At 38.5% G+C, this 26900-nt stretch overlaps 1 protein-coding gene across 4 annotated transcripts in view; it reads left to right on the top strand.

The window, feature by feature from the left end:
- Positions 1 to 26416, top strand: part of OSBPL2 (oxysterol binding protein like 2) — a 105306-nt gene extending 78890 nt beyond the window's left edge. For 3 of the 4 annotated variants that reach the window (XM_061631091.1, XM_061631092.1, XM_061631090.1), the window contains 12 exons: positions 126 to 261; positions 1275 to 1350; positions 3237 to 3371; positions 4078 to 4175; positions 4990 to 5172; positions 8500 to 8607; positions 9701 to 9790; positions 12418 to 12541; positions 14157 to 14276; positions 17649 to 17772; positions 18591 to 18681; positions 21241 to 26416. In XM_061631091.1, coding sequence (XP_061487075.1) covers positions 126 to 261; positions 1275 to 1350; positions 3237 to 3371; positions 4078 to 4175; positions 4990 to 5172; positions 8500 to 8607; positions 9701 to 9790; positions 12418 to 12541; positions 14157 to 14276; positions 17649 to 17772; positions 18591 to 18681; positions 21241 to 21343 — 1388 coding nt within the window. In that variant the 3' untranslated portion in view covers positions 21344 to 26416. Of the gene's footprint in view, positions 1 to 125; positions 262 to 1274; positions 1351 to 3236; positions 3372 to 4077; positions 4176 to 4989; positions 5173 to 8499; positions 8608 to 9700; positions 9791 to 12417; positions 12542 to 14156; positions 14277 to 17648; positions 17773 to 18590; positions 18682 to 19380; positions 19455 to 21240 lie in introns of all 4 variants that reach the window. The other variant, XM_061631093.1, reaches the window with a different exon arrangement.
- Positions 26417 to 26900: the final 484 nt, after the last annotated feature.

Genomic DNA, 26900 nt, shown 5'->3' with positions numbered 1-26900 from the left:
ATCTCCTTCAAACTGAAGCTGCCTTTAGTATCCTTGCTTTTCCTTGTTCTGTAACTAATTGTGTGCCAAACCAACAGAGTCTCTGTGGCAGCTTAAATACAAATTTGTGCACTTTCTTTACACAGGCTTTGATTCCGATAATTCTTCAGGGGAATTTTCAGAAGCAATTCATAAAGTTGATGTGGGTGTCCGCCAAAGTAATAGAACTGGAAGACACAATGAAGATAGGACCATGCAAGAGAATGGAATCAAGAAACACAGGTATTCTACAAAGCATGCTGAGCAGCGATTCCTGTTCCAGTTCATGCTAAACATGTCAGGAGCTTTTGCTGCAATTTCCGTTAAGGAACCTTTCCTTTTAGAGGAGTGATTTGAAACACAGCCATCCATTTAGTTGCCACTTCCTGGAGAGGGGAACATAAATTATTCTATGTTGAAATTTAAGGAATTATATCTAAGGATTATGACAGGGAATGGAGGTGGAAGATGGCTTCTTTGCAGGCAGCACTGTACCAGAAACATTCTTGGTTGGTTGGCTGTTTTTAAAGAAAAATACTGTCTTTCAAAAAAAAAAAATATATATCCGGGGCAAAGTACAACACTATGTGAAAAAAATAAAACAAAGCAGTTGATAACAAAAATAACCCAGCAGCACAATGAGGGCACTATGCATAAATTGAGTATGGGGGTCATATCTTTTGAAAAATAGCAAAATGAAATCTTGCATGTTTGTTTAACTTAACTGAGTAAATAAAATGGGGAGGGCTTCGCTTTATTATATAGAGAAAATTGGTGCTTGCCATATGCAATCAAGTGAGCACTTAACTTCAGGGCTGCTATATCATATGAACTAACCTGGAGTGGCCTTGGTTAGATTGCTCTTTGTTAGCTTCAGTCCAAATAGAGGAATATTCACATTCTGTTCTAGCTTAGTCAGGTCACTTTATTCAGTTTAATTTCATTGTGAACAGTCTCTTGCTTTGTTCTGTGAGGTTAACACTAATGCTTCAACATATTTTATTGTAAGTCTCCTTATTTTGAGTGGATCTTTATTTTTAAGTAAATATGCCTATGATCACTATCTTAGTATTGTTTTCTATGTGTTTCCCTCTGGATGTATTTAAAAAATTCATGTAGGTGGTGGCCAAAACTTATGTGATTGTTGACATAGTGCTGGAATTCTGGAATATTTATTGGAGTTCTGCAATGGAGGCTTTTACAGAAAAGAGTTGGGGAGTGATATTAACCTGCTGGTTTTTTTTTTCTTCCCACAGAACATCATTACCTGCACCAATGTTTACTAGGAGTGATTTCAGTGTCTGGAGTATCTTAAAAAAATGCATTGGGCTGGTAAGTTTACTATCACACTAATGTGGTTTGCCTGATGCTTTTGAAAATATGTTGCATTTGGGGGGGGAGTCAAGTGTGCAGATACAAATTAGAAGCATCAGTGGAACAACACACAAAGCAAGGATGAGTGAAATTGACTGATTTTAATGTCCAAACTGAAGAAAATAAAGTACGGTAAAAATGTATTGCTCTTTAATCTGATAATGAAAGTCACAGTCGTTTTGTAAATTTAATTGCACAACATTGATTCTGCTCATCCTATCTTATTTACCCGCCCCAAAGTGTTTTAAAAGTTTACAACTGTTTTTAACTGAGTTTTACAACATTTTGATCAACAGTCTCGATATAAATTAAATCATTAATTAGTAATTTTCTGTTAGGCACACATTTGAAATGTTTGCTTAGACTGTGCTTACATTTAATATTATTTGTATAACTGTGATTTTAATTTCATAACTTGAACATACTGGTCTCTCACTGTAGATCAGTTGCGTAGCAATGGGAGTCAACTAGCAGGTGACATTTAGCTATAATATTTCTTTTGCTTTTTTGTGTTTTTATGCCATTAGTGCATATGACAAGACACAGTTTTTCAACTTGATAATATGGCAAAGAATCTTCATATTTTCATTTTTTTTAGATGACATAATTCAGAGTTACGGTTCTACCATTTTTGTATTTTACATCCCCCCCCCAATCTGCCATTCTCTTTCTTTCCCAATTACAGGCCATAGGTAATTTAATACAGCGTGTTACACATTTATTTATTTATTTATTAGATTTATATCCCACCCTTCCTCCCAGTAAGGAGCCCAGAGCAGCATTGAACATATGAATTGCCATGTTTAGTCAGGGCAAAGGTTTCTAGCGGAGCACTCTGATATTGACTTGCAAGGCATGGGAAAGACAAACAGGGCTAGATGGCAAGAGCCGTCTTGTGTTGGTATTCGGCTTGTAGTAATCAGAAGTTCCCCCAAGCATGGAGTCATCTAGCTATTGTGGCTAGCTTTTATTTATTAATTAAATTTATATCCTGCCTTTTCACAAGAGCATGCCCAAGTGACTAATGGTATCATTTAGTCATAATACAACAATACCATACCATATACAATAGAAGCAATAAAACAATAACACAATGAAACAAAAAATCAGTGGCCACTGACAGTTATATTAACTATATTTAAAAGGCTGCTATGCTAGAGGCCTTCAGAACATCTCCGGGCATCTTCTGTGAAGAAATACTTCCTACAGTCTAGCTCTAGTTTTTCAAAGGATTGGTTGATTTTTCTCTCTAGATTAATGTGAATTTTTATAATTCTCTGTTATAGCTCCCTACATCTTTTTCCTAAGATAAAAGGTACACTCTCCTTAAGCCTTCATAAGAAAGATGCTCCTCCACCATCTGTAATTTTTGTTGTTGTGTTTTTTATACTTTTATCTTGCTTTTAGTACATTCAACTTCTAAGATCAGGCTAAGACATACACACTGTGTTCATATAGTGAGTGCACTATACATTTATATAATGGCAAATGGCAGTTTATTGGGCATTAAAATATGCATAGAGGGGATGCATGAGCATGTTGATTTGAGTTAAGAAACCACATTAATTTAAGGAGTTAAATTAACCAATCATCAACTACTTCATCCCAGTATCTAACTGTTGACAGAATTCACATGATGCAAATTTGGCCCTCCTTTGGGGGCATGAAAGTTTCTTGTGATAATGCAAAAAAATTTAAATAATTTTGTTTTAACTATGTTCTCCATTTGTCTACTGCTGATTTTTATCTGAAGTTTCATGTGCTGTTATATACCATGCTTCTACATTTGCATAAGCCCTCATTTCATATTCACATTTTTATGTATTTTCTCTTGTGCTGTTTAGGAGCTGTCTAAGATAACCATGCCCATTGCCTTCAATGAACCTCTGAGCTTCCTCCAACGAATAACAGAATATATGGAACACACATACCTCATTAATAAAGCATGTAGTCATTCAAACCCAGTAGAAAGAATGCAGGTAATGTTTGCCTTCGTTTCTATGGCTGCATGATGGCTATCTCCCTTCTCCCTCAAATTATGTGCATTTAAGATGATTGACTACCAATGTAAAAAATTGTAGAAGCATAGGAAGGAAGTTTATATGAATGCCCTAATAAGTTGTTTATTTGTAGCTAGCGTTTAGCAATCAGTGCAAGAAGTACTATGAAAAGGCTTAATGTTCAGCAACTGTATCCTTTGCAGAAGCAGAAGCTTTTCAACATTTTTGTAAACCCCTCTATATTTGTCCTGAAAGTCTTTCTTCAACCTAATTATGGAAATTAAAATCCCTGCTTTATTAACCCCCAACAATGTTAGCTCACATAATTTATAATTAAGACACAGCACTAAAAACTCATACAAATATAGGCATCAGAGAGGTTAAACTCACCTGATGCCCTGGTAATGTCAGGTGATTGGCAAGTTGGCCGCCACACCCACCTGTCAAAGTGGCTCATGGAGTTTGGTAGAGGTAAGGATCTCGCCCACCAGTTAGCAAGGATTCCCCACCCTTCACTTAGAGAGAAGATTGCATCTCCACAAGCAACTGGTCATGTCTGCTTAGGAAACCTTTCCTAACTGTGAGAATTGTGGCCTAAAGGTAAAGTGGTTACAGCAGATGAAAATGTAATTGCCAATTTAAGTTTCTTTTACATTAATATTCATTACCCATATCCTTTTTACAGGCTGTTGCTGCTTTTGCTGTTTCTGCTGTAGCCTCTCAATGGGAGAGAACTGGCAAACCCTTTAACCCTCTCCTTGGAGAAACATATGAATTAATCAGGTGAGAATACAGATTTTGTGGGAGCTTTGTTTTGGGATGCACCCAGTCCAATTGCCTGGGCAAAATAGGTTTATCCAGGTATGTAAACCCTATATGGTATTTGTTAATGTAAATTACTTCAAATGCTCGCCAAACCTCTCTGATCAGTGTCTGTTGGACCAGCTATCTAATTGTTTAGAAATGGTGCAGAAAACGGTTGAACATTATGAAGTTCTTCTTGAGGCGTAAAGGAGATGCTCATGAAGCGAAGGACTCTTGGGACTGATGATGAACTATACCTTCATCCTCTCCTTTACTGTCCTTTATGGCAGTCCTATGGGGGATCTTGCATTCCCAGACCTCATATTGTCTAAACACGGTTTCTCTAGCAATATAATACTTAGCTTGGTGGTGCAGTTGAATATGGATGATGTATGTTGAAAACCAATTACAAAATGATTGTGTGTGTGTGTGTGTGTGTGTGTGTGTGTGTGTGTGTGTGTGTGTCAGTACTGGTTTGTGTGGTTTTGTATTCAAGTGCTAAACTAGGAATACCATAAGATCCCATGTAGACATGTTCTTGTAATGTCAATGATAGTACATAATTTGCTGCTGGTGAAAATGGTTAGTACTCAAATATTGCTCAAATATCTACCTTGCAGTCAAAGTACTCAAAAAGATTTATCTACTAATAAGTCATGTAGGAAGTGGGGCAAGTTTTTTCAGCTGTTACAAGAGGAGGGCAATTGGCTTAGTATAGCAGTAATTCAAAGCTTCTGTTCTGTCTCTTGTCTGGCTCTCATGTATACTGATCGTTGCCTTTTCTTATTTGTAGGGAGGATTTAGGATTTAGGTTTATTTCTGAACAGGTCAGTCATCATCCACCTATCAGTGCTTTTTATTCAGAAGGCTTAAATCAGGACTTCGTTTTTCATGGATCAATTTACCCTAAACTGAAGTTTTGGGGGAAGAGTGTGGAAGCGGAGCCCCAGGGAACAATAACATTGGAGCTCTTAAAGTATGTATTTATGTGTTTTTCTCCTGTTACCTATGTGTGACCACAAAACTATCCCTAGTTAAGTAATAGTTTTTTTATATTATTTCTCTAGGTTGTGTGTGTCTGTAAGTAGTTATTTATGTAACTTGAGGATATATTTTTTTTGCAGTGGGCAAAGAGATGAATAATTAAGCACATCTAAATAAATTTTTGCCCTGGCCTCCTTGTGAGAGGAAGGGTGGGATAGAAGCTTAGTAAATAAATAGATAATAAAAATAAATTATAGCATATAAATTTATTGAGACATTTTGGAAGGATGCCATGATCATATGTGCACAACATTTGGGACTAATTTCCCCCCCTTAGGCAGTAGACATTTACTGAAACAAAAAAGAGAATTCTTCTGCCTATAACTGTTATATATTTAAAAGCTCTGACATATAATGGATGAAGTATAATTATCACTGTTCTGGACTCAGATAATAAGTGATTCAAAATAAGCACCAGTTGACTTAACAGTTTCAGAGTTTGCCTTGTTGAATATCAATAACAAAATAGAATGGGCAAACAGGTAAGTCTGAACACTGCTGGAATACAGAAGATAAACAACTGAGATACATGGCACACATACAAAACAGAATTCAGGGACGATCTTTTGTGTAATAACAAAGGTCAAAATATAAAATACAGAATAGATTAAGAGTCCAGATATCAAGTAAAATTCTATATAGAAAGGTGTCACAAGAGCACAAGATACAATTCAAGCATTCAATACTCATATTTAAACCTTCACATGTTAACTGTATGCTATTCTTGAAATTGATACTTCACCTAAGTTCATTGGTCTTTCCCCATCTTTGATATAATGCCAAGAGGGCAAAGATCTTTAAAAAGGGGGTGGCTAACAAAAAATAAAATCATTTTCTGAATGCTGCCATAATTGTCGTGCATCTAAAAGCTTCCGCCTCTGCTCTCTGTAGAGTCCCAGATACCTCTTCTGATATGAAAAGGATACTCATGAAAAAGTTATTTTAAATGTGTCGTCAACCAAGAAACAGTATCTGTGTTTATATAATCATTGTAAAATGTTAGGTGCTGAATGTTTCAACAAGTCTGATTCTATTCTATGATAAGTCTGCTGCCCTGTTTGTTCCATGTTTGTAAATTTATGAACCCCTTGTGCAAACTTGTAGGTTGTTGAGAACATAAGGTTATGAGGGGGGGTTAAAGCATTTGAGGCTTTTTAATTGAAAAGGATGACTAAAAAGGGGGGGATGAAGAGGCTTATAAATTATGTGTGAAGAAAATGAACAGAGAAAAATTATCTTTAGAACTTAGGGTCCAATAAAAATGATCATCAGTAGATTCAAGACAGAAAAAATAAAAACCTACTTCACCCACAACACATTATTACCGTATGAAATGTTTTGCTACAATATATGGTAGCTGTCACTGCCTTAGATGACTTAAAAACAAATTAATCAAGTTTGTGAAAGATAGGCATGCCAGAGGTAATATTCATAAGCAGAATATTGAAGGCCAAAACAGCTAGAAAGGCCTGTTGCCTTTATGCCCATTTAGATACCAGAAAGCCACTTCCTGTGAGGACAGTCAAGAGCAGGACTTGTTGGTGGACTTGTGGAAGCCTCTGGCTTGTCTCTCTTTCATATTGGCTGCTGAATTAGTTTGGCTCTGCTTACGGCCTGAACTCCAGATATAGCTTGACTGTGCTAGTTTAGGAGGTCCCAGAGTACATGACAGTTCCAGTATGCCCTGAAGCAGGGCAAAGGTGATCAAACTTTTATCCGAGTCTTACTATGCAATATATGTATCTGCTTAAAAATAGGCCCCATGGAGTTCAATGGGAGTTACTCTCAAGTACATGTGTATAGGATTGCAGCCTTAAAAGTTGAAAATGTGTACAGTCATTGTATCAAACAAATGCCATCCAAATCTCCTGTACAATCTCCTGTCCTATTTCAATTAATTGTGCTTTTGTGTAGCTTGTGTAGTGGCTTTAGCAAGAAATGCTTCTGGTAGATACTGCCAGTCAGTTGGTGTAAAATAAATTCTAGCTGGCACCAAAAGGGTTAGTGAGAAATGTGTTGTCATTAAATTAACCTACCTTAGGGCTATGCAATAATGAAAAACTATAAACAGCATTAAGCAACACGAATTGCCTAGCTTTGCCTTGGTTCTGCAGCATGACAGATACATAACACTTCACCTGTTGGTTTCTGTTCTGTCCAGTGATTTTGGGTGCGTGTTCAGTATCATAACCAGTGATGTCAAAATAATGCCCACTTTAACATATGTATTACAGCTCTAAGTTGAAATAATATTTATTGTTTAAAGATAAGTGTGCTATCAGCTGATACAGGCTAGTTGAGAAACAAGAGTGAAGTTGTTTGACGATTTTAAAAGAATATTCCTCTGCAATTAAGGTCCATGCTACGCATCCATGCAAATGCATGTAACAAGATGCATGAGCCCATTTTAGATGATAAAAAGATGCTTCCAATGAGGGCAATAGGAAGTGATGAAGTGGCACTTAATGCTGTCGTCATTCCAAGCTGTCCTCTTGAGTATCATTTTCCCCCATGGGGTTTTAAATTAAAATGCATTTCAAATCCCACTAGGGTAAATCCTGTGGGTGGGGATTTTGAACAGGGGAAAGGTATGGGAGGAAAGAATTAAAAATGCCTCCTTCCTGCCACATGCCTTGACAATCATGTTCTTGATTGTCCTCGCAGGAAGTGGCTTTCTGGTATCTAAATGAATATGGGATTGCTGCAGTGTGTGTTTGCCCATAATGTGTAGCTTGGGCTTCAGTTCCCTTTGTTAATGCTTTGGCATTGGTAGAATCAGACCTTATTTTGGTGTTGAATTGAAAATCTCCATAATTTAAGGATTGCATGTTTAGAGGTGAAATTGCATGTTGATTATGATTAACAACCTTCAAGAGCTTTAGAGCTGAGAGAGAGATATGTTGGCAAGAATGTAGGACTCTTAAGACAGAGACCTAAGTAGACATGCACATTCTTGTCTGCCCATTTAACCCGTGGTTTTTTGCATGTGCTTTTAGCAGACACTACCCACATTCAGATTATTAAGTAATTTCAAACAAACCTTCTTTCTCATATTTAATTCTTATTAACCTCCTATCGATTCAGAACATTGTGCAATTACAAAAGACTGAGGGTGAATACATAGAGACCGATAAACAAGCAGGAGATATTCATTAGAAAATGATTTGGAACACTTCATTTCTTTTCAGATTCTCTGTTTTTAGTTACTTCTCCCCTTCCCTGGCATCTGATCAGACTTTTCTTCCCTCTCTCCCAACAGATACAATGAAGCTTACACATGGACTTACCCTACTTGCTGTGTACATAATGTAATTATTGGCAAACTCTGGATAGAACAATATGGAACAGTAGAAATTATAAATCACAGGTATCTTCATTTTATTTATTTTGCTACATTTATATTCTGCTTTTTTTCCTTCACAGAACATGGTTTATGCCACATTGGGCCTTCTAAAAACTGGAAAGTGAAACAGAGCCTTTCTATAAAATACAATAAAATCCTCCCAGCTCCATTGAATGGCATAATCATCCTTACTTCCAGCTTGTTGCTAGTAATTTGGGGAGAAGTTAAGTGATAATGATTTTATGGGTGTGTATTAATCTGTCCTTTGTGTTTAGGTGGAGATGTTCTTGTGTGAGAGAGATTTACGTTAGAGGTCCATGTGTGGTCTGCTCCTGCTGTAATATTACTGAGCATTTCCTTTTTGATAATTTCCCCTGTACAGTTTTAAAAGCAGGGATGACTAACCTCCAGTTTGGGAGCCTGTTCCAACCCCTAAAGATGCCACTGATTTTGGTTGCGGGGGGGAAATCAGCACAGTGCTGAGGTGGGTGGAGCCCAACACCCTTATGGGGGTGCAGATCATCTGGTTGTCAGATCAATCATTTTATATGCACGGGATCAGCTGTGAGGAGGAAGAGGAGGAGATGGTGATGTGTATCTTGTGTATGAGAGAGTGTGGGGTTGCATGCAGCTTCCAGAGAGTTGGCCAAAAGAATGTGGCCCAAGGACCAAAAAAGGTTAGTCATCCCTGTTTTAAAGCTTTCTCTTCTTCATACTCTGAACGTTTAGCACAAATGTTCTACAAGAAAACCTTGCTCTGGTGCATGCACACTGTTCCTTCACTCATATCTTCTTTTTAGCAGCTGTTGCACCAAATCTTGAAACTATTTTTTTAGATTGTGTGGAGTTGAAATACCTGCCGAAGAGAACAAATGACAATACAGTGGCCACAAACTCATGCATATGCATACCCTTCCATCCAGGCCATTCCCCCCCCCTACACAGAAGCACACTCTATTTCTGTGTGAAACTCTTTATGACTGATTGTACTTATCACAACACAGTGACTGCAGGGATCATGTTGGGGTTGGGGAGGAGGCTTGTACGGCAATATTGGGAGGCTTTAGCACCAAGGCTCTATATAACCTGTTAACTTCAGTTTGTTTTCCTTTTGTAGTACTGGAGATAAATGTATCCTTAACTTTAAACCATGTGGGCTGTTTGGGAAAGAGCTTCATAGAATAGAAGGCTACATTCAGGACAAAAAGTAAGTGTGTGTATATGTTTACTTGCTCAGTAGTTGGGCTCCATCACCCTTCTCTAGTTTGAGCTGGGGTGGAGGATGCATATAGATATATCTACTTGCAGGAGCTGATCCATTTTTTTTCTGTTGCAGAAGCTCTGCTTCCCTTCTCCCTGCATTTGCTTCTGAAATATATACATGCAGCTAGGTCCAAATCCAACAATGATCCAGATAAACCTTTTGAGTTTTTTACATCATAAAAATTCAGGAACCTCACAATGTTTATCAAGTAAAAGGTTTATTCCGTTGTTGTTTTTTAAAAAAACACTGATTTGTATGGGTGTGTATTAATCTATCCTTTGTGTTTAGGTAGATCCATTAAACAATGCTCCGGGTTAGGGATGGGGGCAGGATGTGACTTGGTGATTGTCTTCGTGATTGTCACAAGTGCACTTTGAATAGCTAGCTTCTGCTGAAGATAGGGAGAAATGGCTGCTGCTTAGCATGATTTCTCTGAGAAAGGTTGTACTTCTGACTAAAAAGGGGCAAGTACTGATCCATAGTACTCTCAACACTCCAATATACATAATCTTTAAATATGTCATTTGGCACATGTGGCACTGGGGTTTTTTTTGAGCTGGCTCTTATTTATGCGCGTTTTCCACATAATCATACTGTTACTAGAAACAACAATTCTAAAGTATATAACCACTAGCTTATCGTATCTTAGAATTTGTTACTGAAATCTTGGGTGGAAAAAGTAAATATAAAGTTCCTTAATAAACCCGCAAACCCCCTCCTTATTTTCAAATTAAATTTGTGGTGGGAAAATGTAAAATTGCCAAGTTATAGAAAGAAATTGTCTGCTTTTTTACTGTGTGAATTTATGATTGGACAAATGTTTCCTCAAAAAATGGCAAGTACTAAGCTTTTTTTTAATGGAACCAAGAGGTGTAATTTTAAGGTCGAACTACAAGGTGAACTTTGGCAAAAATTGTATTCTCATGTTGAGTTCACACATTTCCCTGCACTTCCTATGCCCTGATATCATGTTGTGCATTTCCCCCTTCCCCGTTCATTGTCTTCTGATGGTGAGGGAAGAGAAATACACAATATGATGATATTGGGACATGGGTGAGTGATCTTCTACATTACAGGGAAGCAGGGGTGAGCTCAATAAGGCATCGTTTTCAGTCGCTGCTGCTTGTTGAGAGCAACATGCAGTTCTGCTCATAGTTTGGCCTGAACAAAATACAATTCACTAATAGGCAAAAAACCTTGCGGTTTAAGAACGTACCTATAGCCCACAGATATTGTCAGAATGCAAACACAATTTGGGTTGGTCTTTCATAGTCCACTTGCTGGGCAGAAGGGAAGCTCCTTTCCTTTATCTATTTATTTATTATTTGATTTATATCCCACCCTTCCTTCTAGCAGTAGCCCAGGGCGGCAAACAGAAACAATAAAAACACTTTAAAGCATCATAAAAAGACCTTAAAATACATTAAAACAAAATAACGTTAAAAACATTTTTTAAAAAGTTTTAAAAACATCTTTTTTTTTAAAAAAAGTTAAAAACATTATTAAAGAAAACATATTAAAAGCAATTCTAACACAGACGCAGACTGGGATAGGTCTCAACTTAAAAGGCTTGTTGAAAGAGGAAAAGTCTTCAAAAGGCACCAGAAAGATAGCAGAGAGCAAAAGGAAAACATTGTGAACAGTATCATTGCTTTTCAGTGTTTTCCCCACCTTTTTATTCAACAGGAGGCACATGTAGCCTCCCACCCAAGTTTAAACCAAAGCTGTCCCTGGCCACATCCACATCAGGCCTTTATTTCACTTTGGAAAGTCATGGCTTCTCTCAAAGAATCCTGGGAAGTGTAGTTAGTGAAGGGTGCTGAGAGTTGCTCACAGACCTTCAATCAAAGTGACTGACTGTTAAACCACTCTGGCCACTGGAGCTCTGTCAGGGGAATAGGAGTCTCCTCTCAGCATCCTTCACAAACTACACTTCCCAGGATTCTCTAAGGGAAGCCATAACTGTCTCAAGTCAAATCAAAGTCTGGTGTGGGTGTGGCCCTCTGATTAGTCAAGCCCAGCAGCTATGAGGCTTTTAGAACACTTGACAGTTGGTTCTTACTGAGCATGCCCCACATTATCATTGGCTTCAAGCCAAAATTAATTAAAAATCAGCCAGGCATTTTTTTTAACTTTTAAACTGCAGAAGATGAAGGTCAGAGTATGGGGCAAGGTCAGTAACAGGATTACAGGTACTCTATGAACATGGCTGATTTTTAATTAATTTCAACAAATTATGAGAACTCTGACAGAAAAAAGTCCAACAGGTGTCTTCCCCCCCCTCTTTTTACACTTTGAACTCTTGATTATCTCTGACTGTTTTGTGTATCGCCATGAAAATTTAGAGGGTTGTTAAGCAAGCGTTTCTGAGTTCAGTACTATACGTTTTGTAAGGTTTTGTTTTGAAACGAGCTTATGGGAAGCATCAGAATGGCATGGGGGTATTTTCAATTTAACATTGTGGAATGTGAAAAATCCACGCTGGCTATAGTATAATCTGGGGTTTATTTAAGGTCAGAAACTGCAGAACTTGAATTTTTTAAAGTGTTGATTTTTAAAAAAATAAACAGTAAGAAGAAGCTTGCAGTGATCTATGGCAAATGGACAGAATGTTTATGGTGTGTTGATCCTTCCACTTATGAAAACTACAAGAAGAATGAAAGGAGAGGGGGTGATCAGAAGAAACCCAGGCCGGTAATGTTTGTTGATATTGTACTAGCAGATGGAGGAGTAGTGTTCTTCTATCTTAAGCAAGATGTTTTATGAAAAGGAAACATTGGGAGGTACCAAACTGATGCAGTGTAAGCTGGACTGACCATAGCACAACTGATTATGTTTGTGATAAGAGTTGAAATCTTCCAAATTGCAGTATTTTGTGAACTCCCATTGATTTCAGTAGTAGGTATAGAATTTCAATAATCTGTCTGGAATGACCACTGGGAGAAGCCACTGTTCAAGATTTATTTACATCTTTTCGTTTCAAATGAAACTTGTAAGATGGGAATGGGACAGATGTGCTGGATTTTTTTAGTTGTAAAGCTATTGAGATTATGCTGTTCTCATGCATTTCCTGTTTAGACTTATTTTTATTTATTTATTTATTATTTGATTTATATCCCACCCTTCCTCCTGGCAGGAGCCCAGGGCGGTAGACTTATAATAGACCCTTTAGTGCAGTATATCCTAACAGTTTTCATTTTTGCCCCACTTTGTGAATTGCAAATATCCTAGGAGCAAGACCTAGGTTTTTTTTTTTTTACAATAATTTTTATTCAAATTTTCATAAAACATAGAAAACAAAATCATAAAACATTCATTTTTTTTTTTTTTTGAGCAAGACCTAGGTTTTAATGTCCCAAAATCAAATTTCCTTTCTTGATGACTTTGTGTTTTGGGAGTTACCAGCAGTTATTTTGGTGTTTACTTAGAATGTATTATTTTCTTACCATAGCAAAGTCTGTGAATAAATAACTCTGATATAATCGGAGACTTTGGTGTTAAACTGTGGGGGAATGTGTGTGTAAATATAAATAAAAAATGTTCAGAACACTCAGTGTTCAATAATAAAGTTTTTAAAAAGTATTCTGAATTTAGGAGAATAAACAGTTGCTATTCCATATCCCAAATACAGTCTATGGATTACTGTTTATCGTTTCCCTAACTGGGAGCATCTGATGTTTAGCTCTTGCCATTACGAGCAGCTTCAGCAAAGGGAATTAAGGGTTAGGGAGACAGAGGAGCTGCTTGAGCACATATTGAGGAAAACAGCAGAGCAATGGCAGTGAGAGGGGAGGGATTCTTGGGCCCCAGCTTACATGTGGCAACTGAGGTAACATTGTATTTGCTGGTTATTATGAATAGAACAAAGAGAATAAAGGCAGGAACAGAGTATAGCAGGATAATAAATTGGCAGTATTGTTGGAGTAAGACTGTGGCCCAGTTCAAGTGTAAAGGGGTCCATCAGACAAACTGTGGTTTTCTTCAGTGTGAACAAGCTCAAGAGCTATATCCTCCCTAACCCTTTCCTCTTTTTGTTGTGTGTCCAGCTGCTGAGGAGACTTCTGGTTGATTAAAACACAGTTTCCTCATTCAGACATCACTGGAAACTTAGGTTTAAGAAACCAGGATGTGTCATTTGCAGCTAGATGTGTGACAGGAGGAGGGAAGGAAAGAGGGGGAGGACAAACCACGGTTAGTGTGTGCAGCACTGCTATGTCTGAAATAGGACTATGTGGAATCCTGAAAGGGGAACCAAGAATTTGAATTTGACATACTTCTTATTTTCCATGAACTATGTCTTTGCTTCAAGAGTGATGATCCTGAGAATGATGAAGCTGATGATATGCCAGAGATCCAAGAGACTGTGCAGGTTGTACCTGGCAGTAAGCTACTTTGGAGGATAAGCTCTAGACCACCAAATTCATCCCAGGTAAGTGGTTCATTAATTGATATATTGGGAGGAGGGTTATATACTGGAATGGAATTCAAAAGACCTCATTCAGGTACATGTGTTCACACACTAAAATAAAAACTTCTCATAAGAACACAAGAAGACCTCTTCTGGATCTATTGGAAGCCCACAAGCAGGGCCTGAACAAAATAGCACTCTCTCCTGAAAAATTGAAAAGAGGTGTATGTGTGTTAGCAAACCTTTTATTACACTTGAGCGCTGCTGCAACAAAGTGAAGGAGAACCTATATTGACCCTCTGTCCTGTATTCTTAATATTAATAGTGAGAATAACATTAATAATGTTATTAGATGTTTTATTCTTCCTAATATGGAAAGCTTAAGCATCATCATGTAGGAATGGCATCAGGATTCTCTATTGCCTTAAAAGATTGGGAATCATAGAGGGAAAGGAAACTCCTAGCTCAATCCAAACTGCAATTGTGGCAGTGCTACCTATTGAGTTACTCATGTACTATTGTTTTTCTACATATACCTCCACCCCATTCTGTTTAAAACAAATGAAAGTTAAGCAATTAAATAACATTGTATATCCCTGGCAATTCAGTTGCTCATCTCTAAATAGCAATGGTTTGCGATAGATGTGCCTTTCTGTTGGTAGTTGAGCTGGGCTATATCCAGTGCTTATTCATGGCGTTGGTCTCTTGCTTGAGTGCACAATTTGTAGTTCAAGCAGCCCATCCCTACCTTGTCCCATCTGCCCATTTGCTTGAGTGTAATGAGGGATTGTAGTAATATGGCAGAAGCTGTATGAAACCTGAAATAATGTAAGTTCTGCCACTGAAAATCTGGTTGTTAGCTTTTCTGAAATGCCATAATGCAGAAACGTATTTCAGTTATGCAACAATGCTATGGCAGGTCAGCAAGGAAGGTATCTCAGATCTAGGAAAGTTCTCCACAGCAACCAAGAAGTATTGATATCTAAAAAATGTTCTTTCACTTTAGTAGTCACTTCTTACATCATCTCTATGTGACACACAATAGAATATGCCCTTTTTAAAAAAAACAAATGCCGCTCTGGGCTCCTGTAACTAGGCAAACATTTATAACGTTGATTATCCATCCACATCTTGTGCTTGTGGACTAAAAGGATGTCCTTATTTGCTGCTGTGTTTGTTTAAATGGCAGGCTGCTTTTATGGGCTTTTTAAATGCTTTTTTATGGGCTTTTGCCATTATATGTGAAGTGAATTTGCCCTTTTAAAGTAGTTGTTGCTTGTGCTTTATGAAGTAGAAATTACCTCTGCCAGGTCACTCTCACATTGCTTCTGTTCTGTGTTTTCATCATATCTGATTGCCTTGCCATCTCTGTGTTTTTGTGGAGACTGTGTTGTTTGTGATTCTATCTCTACAGTGTTTTTTATTGGTACAGTGTTCAGTCAGTTCATACAGGACTCAAATGACTCAACCCAGACATCTTAGGCTGCAGTCCTAACCCCACTTACTTGGGAATAAGCCCCACTGAATTAAATAGGACTTCTGAGCAGACATGGTTAAGACTGTGCTATTAGCACTCTGATAGAAGTAAGAACATAAGAAGAGCCTGCTGGATCAGGCCAGTGGCCCATCTAGTCCAGCATCCTGTTCTCACAGTGGCCAACCAGGTGCCTGGGGGAAGCCTGCAAGCAGGACCCGAATGCAAGAACACTCTCCCCTCCTGAGGCTTCCGGCAACTGGTTTTCAGAAGCATGCTGCCTCTGACTAGGGTGGCAGAGCACAGCCATCACGGCTAGTAGCCATTGATAGCCCTGTCCTCCATGAATTTGTCTAATCTTCTTTTAAAGCCATCCAAGCTGGTGGCCATTACTGCATCTTGTGGGAGCAAATTCCATAGTTTAACTATGCGCTGAGTAAAGAAGTACTTCCTTTTGTCTGTCCTGAATCTTCCAACATTCAGCTTCTTTGAATGTCCACGAGTTCTAGTATTATGAGAGAGGGAGAAGAACTTTTCTCTATCCTCTTTCTCAATGCCATGCATAATTTTATACACTTCTATCATGTCTCCTCTGACCCGCCTTTTCTCTAAACTAAAAAGCCCCAAATACTGCAACCTTTCCTCGTAAGGGAGTCACTCCATCCCCTTGATCATTCTGGTTGCCCTCTTCTGAACCTTTTCCAACTCTATAATATCCTTTTTGAGATGAGGTGACCAGAACTGTACACAGTATTCCAAATGCGGCCGCACCATAGATTTATACAACGGCATTATGATATCGGCTGTTTTATTTTCAATACCTTTCCTAATTATTGCTAGCATGGAATTTGCCTTTTTCACAGCTGCCGCACACTGGGTCGACATTTTCATTTTGCTGTCTACTACAACCCTGAGGTCTCTCTGCTGGTCGGTCACCGCCAGTTCAGACCCCATGAGCGTATATGCAAAATTATGATTTTTTGCTCCAATATGCATAATTTTACACTTGTTTATATTGAATTGCTTTCATCATTTTTCTGCCCATTCACTCAGTTTGGAGAGGTCTTTTTGGAGCTCTTCGCAATCCCTTTTTGTTTTAACAACCCTGAACAATTTAGCGTCATCAGCAAACTTGGCCACTTCACTGCTCACTCCTAATTCTAGGTCATTAATGAACAAGTTGAAAAGTACAGGTCCCAATACCGATCCTTGAGGGACCCCACTTGCTAAAGCCCTCCATTGGGAGAACTGTCCATTTATTCCTACTCTCTGCTTTCTGCTTCCTGCTTCTTAACCAATTCCTTATCCACAAGAGGACCTCTCCTCTTATTCCATGACTGCTAAGCTTCCTCAGAAGTCTTTGGTGAGGTACCTTGTCAAACGCTTTTTGAAAGTCTAAGTACACTATGTCCACTGGATCACCTCTATGGACATAGTGTACTTAGACTTTCAAAAAGCATTTGACAAGGAACCTCACCAAAGTAAGCCCTCTCAGGAAGCACAGTACATCCTGGAATGAAATATATATTGGATTTAAAAGGATTGCAGGCGTCTTTGTTCATAGCATGAAGAAGTGAACTTACTTGTGCAGTTTCTGAAAGATTCTAATGAGTTCATGGGAGTGGCAAGATTTGAATTGGGAGTTCCTGTTTCTTACTCACAATCTCACAGTTGGAATATTCTAAGATTCACTGCATGGATTCTTTTTGTGTGTGCATGTGTGGGGTTTTTTTTGTCAAAAATCTATGGGGAGTGGGTCTCTAGCAAAGCACCCACTGTGACCCTGCTTAGGAGGCAGGCTTGCTCAGTCATCTTCATTTTGCATGGTAATGGTGGGTAATGCCAAAGTATACCTTTCTAGGGGGAAGCAAATGTCACTGCAGCCTGACAGTATATTAATGTTTTTGTTTTTACTTAAGATGTACAATTTCACCAGTTTTGCTGTCAGTCTCAACGAACTAGAAAAAGGCATGGAAGAAGTGTTGGCTCCCACTGACTGTCGATTGCGACCAGACATCAGACACATGGAGAATGGAGAGATAGGTATGTGTAAGTAGGTCGTTGGGAGTATGCATGCAGATTAGAAATCTTAAGCAAAATATTCTGCCATCTTTCATGTCTTTCTTTCTTTCAGGGATGTATACCCTGCCCTTCAATGTGCTCCCAGGGCATCTTGACCCATTAGAACAACATGAAAGGGAACTTAGTAAGGGTGGATGGTAGAATGGGTCTCTTGGGGAAAAATAGCCTCCCACATACTGACTTATATAGTAGTTAAAGCTTCAAGTTCCAAATATTAGAATAAAACTACAAAATATAAAAATGGCACTCCAGAACAAGGCCCCTGTTAGCGTAGTGCCAACCAGTTTCATCCAACTTTGTCGAGTAATTAGGCTGTGGTATTTTCTGTCTGATTCAGACCTTCCAGTTTAGCCTTTGTAATCTCGGGGCACACTATTGAGTTACGCTTCGGTGAATGGGAAGGTGCAGCGGTTGTGGATTGTGGTGTGCCTCCTGTTGGATGCATATAGGGAGATTCCCCAAAATTATGGGATTTGTGTCTCTGGGCAACTTGCTAAAATCTGAGCCTCTCAGTGGACAAGCTTAAGGTGGTGGTCTCTGTGGAGATATGAGGGGATGGGTTTATCTGGAATTTTAATCTGGGGGTCTGCTATTTTTCATTTTTGTTTTCATGCTTTTATTTAGGGTGAAGTGAGGAAAAATACAAATTGCTTTGAGTTATTGACATATGATAAATACATTCTTAAAACAATCTGGATTTTGTTTCTCAGCCTGCCATTCCTTTTAACTTTTTCTCCCTATTGTATAAAGTAATCAGTCCTTATTAAAATGTCTGTTAGATCTGGCTAGCAAAGAAAAAGAGAGGGTGGAAGAGAAGCAGAGAGCTGCTCGCAAGGAACGTGCAAAAGATGAAACTGAATGGAGGACAAGGTAACTACTGATGGGAAAGGAAATTGGCTGTCCAGTCAGAGTGTCTCCAGTTGTGGCCATATGGTGCCTCATCAAGTTGAGATCTTCTCTATGTACTCATAACTCTGTTTTTAAATTACCGTATGTCTATGTTTGTTGGTTAAAGCCAGAGGAGGGAGGCAGTTTGTGTGAACAGAGAGGCTGGATGAGTTTGGCATGTGGATCAAAGTAGGATAAAATTAGTTTGTGTGATCATTTTCCTCACAGAAGTTCCTATGCCTTTTAATTAGCAGAGTAGAGAAGCAGTGCAGCCTTTTCTGGTGCTACCATTGCAGTATGCTCAATAAGCATTATTAACATCAGGGCTGTGGAGTCAGAAGCAATTTTGGGTGGAGTCGGAGTCGGTAGAAATGTACTGACTCCGACTTCAAAATAAAATCAATATTTTAATATTAATATTAATTTAATTAATGTATTAATATTAATACATTAAGTTGGACAGTAGCAAAATAGAGGCGCTGGAGTCGGAGTTGAAGGTTTGACATACCGACTCCACAGTCCTGATTAACACTAACTGGCAACTTGTGGTCAAATGGGTTGCTGCATGGGGAAATGGATGGGACCCTGCAGGTTCCTCTTAAAACTAAGGAATAGCCATGCCTTAATAGTAGAGCACATGCTTGCATGTAAAAGGCCCAATTCAGCTCCTTGTGTGTTCAGGTATGGCTGCCTCTCCCCAGACTGGTGCTTTTTACGGGTGTATTCTGCAAGATGTCACTGAAGCAGTAATAAAGGTACATTAGTGGTGAGATTATATTGGACCATCCACACATAATTCTGTAATGCTTCTCCAGGGTTACTGCGTTACTGACATCTGGAGGGGCAAAAAAATAAACTGGAATATTTATGGTATAAAAAGTTACAGCATTTCAGCAAGATGTCATGGAGCATGCAGTGATTGGAAATAAGCAGTATGTCTGTCCTGAAACATTTGTAGGCGCAAAGAGTATGGAAAGCAGGATTGAGTATAACCAACCCGATACCATCAGGAGCACAAATTAACATGAATGCACAATAAAAATAATGTCTGGAGGGCCCCTATCTAAAATCCTGAAGAGCTGTTGCCAGTTTATGTAGCCAGTACTGAGCTAAATGGACCAACAGTTGAACTCTATCAAGAGTAAACAATATTGCTTTGAGACTGTGCCTTAGTCTCCTCCTGGCCTATTGCTACGTTGTGTCTGGGTGCATTCATAAGCCACAACCCCCCCTGTATATTTGTGCCTATAAAGATTACAGCCCTGGGTTGTTTTGGATACCTGCTGATGTTACACTGTCTCTTCCCCGCTGCCACCATTCATACTGTTTCCCCACCTTGGTATATGCCCTGCCCACCCTTCTGGTCTGTGAAACCCAGCCAAGGATCAGGCGTTTTGGTAAACCAAGAACTATTTATTTATTTACACAGGGAATCACAAAATTACTTAAAGGTTCAGTCAACAAGCATGTAATTTCATAAGGTGTTACTCTTTATATTTCTTAGTCATAAATAACCTGCCTCACTACCAACCTAAATCCAATCCACCCCTCCAAAAACCCCTCTCAGCACTCAAACCCCCTCACAACTGTCATCCTCTCATTTATACCTTCAGACACCCAGACGCTCAGCCAATTATCATACAACACTCATCAACATTCCAACCCATGTACTCCCCCCTCTCACTCAGTCTACTTACCACATATACTCTAATAAACCTGCACTTACCATATTTACAGTAATTACATTTACAGGGACATCACATACGTCTGTGTAAAATCTCTCTAATTCCTCTTCTTCTGCATTTGCCATTGGAGCATAGACTTGGATGATGGTTAGGTTAATAGGTTTCCCATTAAATCTCATTGATATCACTCGCTCAGACCTTGCATTATAACTCGTTTTTGCTACATCACTTCTCACTATTAAATCAACCCTGTTTCTTCTTAATTTCTCATTTCCTGCATAAAACATTTTGTAGTTGCCTGATTGAAAATGTCCCATTCCTGCCCATTTTAATTCACTCACGCCTAGTATTGTAATGTTGATACGTTCCATTTCTTGCTTGACAATTTCTAACTTTCCCTGGTTCATGCTTCTCACATTCCATGTTCCTATTGTGTGTGTCGTACAATTCCAGACTCTCCTTTTGCAGCTGTGCGCATCAGCTCTTTGCACTCAGGTCCTGCTTGCTGGTTTCATATGGGCAACTGGTGGACCACTGTGAGAACAGGATGCTGGGCTAGATGGGACATTGGTCTGATCGAGCAAGCTCTTCTTATATTCTTAGGTTCCTATGCCCCTATTAGAGCAAAATAAGAGGGGCAGCCTGGTCCAAATTCTACCTGGCCCAAAAGATCCTGTTGGCAGTCCTAGTTCGCTGATGATGTGAAATCTTGGCACAGACCCCCACATTCTTTAATTCCTCATTCCACATACGTTAGCACTGGAATTCATTTCCACAAACCTTTATAGGGTATTGTTAATGTATTTTACTACTGCACTGAATATTATTTCCTCTACCTTCTTTTTCCCCCCCACAGATGGTTTTATCAGGGCACCAATCCATATACTGGGACTCCTGACTGGTTATATTCTGGAGGGTACTTTGATAGAAACTTCTTTGACTGTCCGGATATATACTGAAATTGTGAATGCAGTTGCTCCTTTGCCCAGAATTGGTAGACTTGACTCCAGTGACTCCCTGGCATTGTCGTGACCAGAACGCATCCTTTTCTAAAGCTAAATTTTAAAGAAATTTATCAGTCATCAATGAAGGATTTATCACAATTTTGACTGCCAAAATATCTCCCTAAAGCTACAACCTGAAATGATCATGTTTCAGAGGAAAGTGTTTTGCATGTTTTTGTTTGCTTCTCCCTATTTGTCATTTAATTTTTGGCCAGAATTAAAATGCTGTAGCCAGTGGAGAGGCAGTACCTGTGTATAACTTAGTAAATAAAGATGATAGCCATGGAATTTCTTACTTTGTCAGCAGTAAGAGATACCTTCTAAGTATTCAGAACTTGGAGCAACAGTGATGAATCGGTACGATAGAAATATGCTTGTGGCCATTGGAGACGCAACTGATGAGAATGAGAGTGACTTGGATTCTTGGGAATCTTCTGAATAGTCTATAATTTTAAAAGCTTGACAACTATAGCTCAGATCATTAGGCTTAACTTGCATTTTCCAAAGCTGTTACTCTATTTTGCCTCAGTCTTTGGGTACTGGGATTATCAATTAAATGAAGTACCTTTAATTTTTTAAACATCAAACTAACTGCTGAATTGAATGCTGGCCATGGGTTGTAGGTGTTCATAACAAGCATTTGCTTGTTTAAGTTTCAGAAAGTTTTGTTTTTAAAACATGGGAGGCTTTGGAGATATTTATAGGAATTAGGGTGTTACGTGTGTATTATGTAAGGAACAACATGTCAGAAATGTCTTTGTGTCTTCAGGTTGGCATTATTCAGGATTTCTAAGCTCGCACACACTCTTCCTCTTTGGATTTATTTGGAATATATCTGCAAAAGTCATGTTTTGTTTTGGGGTTTTTTAATGCATGCTCTGAAGCATTTACTGTGTCACTGAAAAGCAATTCCTTCTTACTACTCTTTTGCTGAAGCTGAGTGATATAATGGAAGCTTTCATTGAACTTCGAGAGTGGATTTCTTTTTGCAGATTTAAACATGTTAAGCCATATAATCCCTGAGCTCTTTGAATAGGGGAGGGTGAGGGGTTTTTTTATATTTATACATTTCTAGAAGTCGAGTGAACGTTACTGACTGTGTATGGATGTGAAGAAAAAATAGGTTGGCAATTCACCAATTTTAAAATGTTTTCAAAAATGAATTAAATTTGTGCATTTGACCAAATTAGGGACAGGCTGTTGTGAAATTTACAGTAATTCACAGACAACATGAGAGGTCCTATTTTCAGTAATTCACAGACAACATGAGAGGTTCAGAGGACAATTGGCTATTCTAAATTTACCCCTTTACATAAAGTGTCCAGTCTGCTTAATAATTTTTGCATATATTTTGACACTTCATACTTAGACGTCAAGCCAAGACTCTTCATATTTGAAGTGCATCTAAAAGGGGAAAGCTGCAGAGACATTTATAGAAAAATAGTGGTTGGAATTGCATAGGTATTTTTATACATTGTCTATGGAGCAGGAAGATTTGACTGGAGCATTTTTAGTCACATTGCATTAATCTTTCCAGCAAAGAAGTGACCATGAAAACATTCAAGGCAATAAAAGACACTACTGAGAGAACTGTCTTTGACTAGTGTACCTTATTTTTAGCGCTTAACTTGACATTGTCCTTGGGTGTGATCCACCAAGTATTGCAGCTTCGTTATCTTCATTTGCTTCAGTGGGGCTTAAAAATACTTGGGGAATGCCCTCCCTTCAGGTCACTTGGACCACCTAACTAGTGTCACTGTAGTTTATATATTTTTCCTTTTCCACTTGCAATGAATAAGTATTGCCTGATATGGTAAGTTAGAGTGTGGATGAACAGAGTTTCTCATATTTCGCCCACTATTTGTCCCAATCCTGAGAGCAGGTTTTGTGTTTTCCCTCCCTTTCCCAAACAAATAGCTGACAGGAAGAGGGAGTAGGGTGCCCGTGCTAAATCTCTTTCTCCCCTCTTGCTGCCGAACAGTAGGGGAGAAGGCATTGTCCCAGAGTTAAGCCACAGTCCATAAGTGCTCCATTGGTTGTGGAGACTCCAACTATATCTGCAGATCTCAGAAACTGAGTAACAACTGTCAAAGAAAGCCCAGTTGTTGGAGGTAAGATATTTTGAGACTGGGCAGCAGCAATTTGTGTGTAGGGGACATAGGTGCCGCAACTCACTTCTTTCACCTGGATTGAGGCCATTGTGTCCCCTTGTTAGTAGAAGTTTTCAAGTTTTAAGCCAAACTATCTTAAAAAATGTTACAGCTACTCTTGCCTTGTGCATACAAACAAGTGGAGGCATGTTAAATTAATACTTGCAAAGGATTGTTTTAATTTTGAATTGCAGAAGAAGCACAGTTGGCCTAGCTTAAAAGTTAAAAATAAGTTTCCAAGAGATAAAAAAGTCATCTAGTTTTGACATGTGTAATTATTTTAAAATCCATGCTTTATTGCCTATCATATACTCAATTTTTAATGAATACTTTCTATTACTTTCATGTCTGCATTTCATATATTTTTAAGTCATGCCCACACATTATACCTTCTGCCTGTCTTTCCCAGGGACACACCATATTAATGTCTTGTCCACTGGCTAGTTCTTGCACAGATCCGTTTAACACATAATGCGAAGAAAAGCTGGTAGGTTCCATTTAGAGGAACTGAGAGTCGCCATCTAGCCTGGAGGAAATAGTGGAAGGGTTAGTTTAGCAATTGCTCCTCTGTAAATGATGAATTGCACTGAAAATGTTTCTTATAAAAATGCAAACATGTTCTCCCGCTTTCATCTTTTAATTGCTAACCTGCCTTATTACTAGGGTCAGGAATTTATATAAGAGAAATAGATTCAGATTAAAAGACACACGGACATCTGAGACCCTTAAAAACTTTAACTATAATATTAAATTTTAACGAAAAAGATACTCACCTAGTTTGTTTACATTTAACCTGCACTTGTTGTTGGTACCACATTCATAACTTAAGCACTGCCTTACATTCACTATTTGGCGCCTCCATGAGAAGCACTTTTAAAATTAATCATGTTAAATTTTAAGGTAGATGTTAACTTAAAGCAAATATTTTTATGTGAAGTTACATATTTTCTTGGCTGCTCACTTTCCATTGTGTCTACCTTGATACGTTGGTTTGAATTATGGCTTGTGCATGCATTGGCCCCAGTCCAGGGTGCTGGTTCATACCCAAAGGCTTTGATAAGCTGATAGTTGTGTGATTAAAGAGGGACAACTTTCTCTCTGCTGCTTCAGTGTTGGTGAGAATTCCACATGCACATCCCTAATGCTTGTATGGAGCTGTCTGTAACACTGAAGTAAATGGGAAGCTCTGCTGGTACAAGGCTCCGTATGCACATAAGAGCTTTGTGGAGCTTTGATGGAGGCCGTTGCTTTGCCTCTTGTTCTGCCAATAGGTAACAACCTATGTTTACTTTTGAGCTAGATGCAACCTCATCTTTAGGCATTCACTAGAAGTAAGCAAGAAGGTTAACACTAGACTACCTCTGGCATAGTATGTTGGCGGTAGACCACTAATCTTGGATAAAACTAATTGTCCAGGGATAAATTCTACAGAAATGCAATGTGTCCACAAACCTTGGATAGTCTTCACCCAGTCCCTTTCCCATTCAATACACAGTAGAGTTGGCTGAATTATACTTCTATTGATTTGGCAGGATGTCAGAATTACATAACACTATGAATAAATTGAGTCCTCTGGCAGGATGACATTCACTGGAAGATATAGATACTTCTCTTTTTTTAAGAAAAAAATTGAGATCCTGCTAAGTAATTATTTGCTTTATCTTTTTACTCTTTAAAATTAAATTGAAACTCTGGAAATTGTAACTTCCTGATGGATTGAGCTCGGTAAAACTATTTTCACCAAGATACATAATTGGGTTTGTAGCTATTGCACCTTGCCTATGATTTGGGTTGGATCATACAATGCAGAACAGCAAACATTTGTTTTGCCCAGTGGTACATTTGCTAATTCGTGACTTGCAGATTAAGAGGTGATCCTTGGTTGGATTAAATTCTCCATGTAATTACATTTGTAATCATATCTATTTTCTTTTGAAGACGGTAATCATAAATTAATGAGCAAATACATGTGAATCACCATAATCTTTTGTTAGCATTTTGATATAGTTTTTGCTTCCCAGAGTTCCTTCCCAAATCTAGAAAGGTTGCAAGAGACTTCAGATCACAAACTGTTCACATTCAGGTAGTTTGTGATTCTAAAAAATAAAATAAAAAACTTTGTGATGTGATCATGCAAACAGTTCAGGTGCCTAATGTGGTCTTTAATCTTTCTCCTGTTCACTGTACTCTCTGTATTTTAATGTTGCAAATAAAATGTAGCTGTTCCTGTTTATGTAGTGTTTTAATTCTTAAATTAATTTGATAATGTATTGTAATGTTGCCTCTCAAAATACATATGTGCTTTTGGGTTAGTTGTAAAATAAAGCAATATAAAAAATTATGTAAAGCTAACAGTTCTAACACAGACAAATTGAATTTTAGTATGATTTTTTATAGCATGGAAAAATTAAACAAATATATATATATCCCCCGTTTCCCAGTCCACTCTCTGCTGCTGCTATTGTTGTTCTATTTTGCCTTACTTATTTTGCTGTATCCCTGTTAATGATTATTTACATACATGGCACAGCCCACCTGGAATTTCTTTTGTCCAAACCTCATTTGAAACACACGGGCTTGCGTGGAAAGCATGACTTGGGAAACTCCAAGTGACTTGAATGGGGCTTGTACTAGTGAGTAGTTCCTGGCAGACTGTGCCCACTGTGGGTGTTTTGCCTTATCCATGTTGCATGAAAATGTCAGAGAATAATAATAAATAAGAGGCTTTAGTGAAATGGATTTATTTTTATAATATTTAATAACTGGTCAATACCCATTATATTAACTATAAGATCATATTTACCTTTTTAGAGAAGTCTGTACAGGTTTGTGGACATTAATGTTAAAACTGTAAATCTGAATAAAGTTTGTTTTGGAGAAGACAAGTAATTTCTGAGCCTCATTGACTTGATCTGTGGCTTCCTCCTCCCCCAAACTCTGACTCAATGGGCAAATATTCTTCTCAGATAATTATTTCAAAATAAGAGCCAATGCCTTTGCCAAATTGAAAGTTGACCCAGTTGGAAGTACCTCTGCTCAGTGCCAGTCTGGGACATTTTGCTCTTTGAAGTGGGCCCCAAATGGCTCCTGACTAGGGCCAAGATGTTTTCAAGTTTTGCTGCACCATTCAAACTCTTCATTCCTGCCTTCATCCATGGCTTGGAGGCAATGATCGGCTGGATGTGGGCCAATAAATTGAGGCTGAATTCTGAAAAGACAGGTGTTACATGTCCACCTCATGTCCGGGAGGTGGGGAGATGGCCTGTTCTGCATGGGGTTGCACTCCCCTGGAAGGAGCAGGTCTGCAGCTTGGAGGTACTCCTGGATCCAACATTGTCACTGGAGACTGAGGTGGCCTCACT

This window comes from Rhineura floridana, chromosome 6 (genome assembly GCF_030035675.1).
Source record: "Rhineura floridana isolate rRhiFlo1 chromosome 6, rRhiFlo1.hap2, whole genome shotgun sequence".
NCBI lineage: Eukaryota > Metazoa > Chordata > Lepidosauria > Squamata > Rhineuridae > Rhineura > Rhineura floridana.
This window is presented reverse-complemented; position numbering and strand designations above follow the sequence as displayed.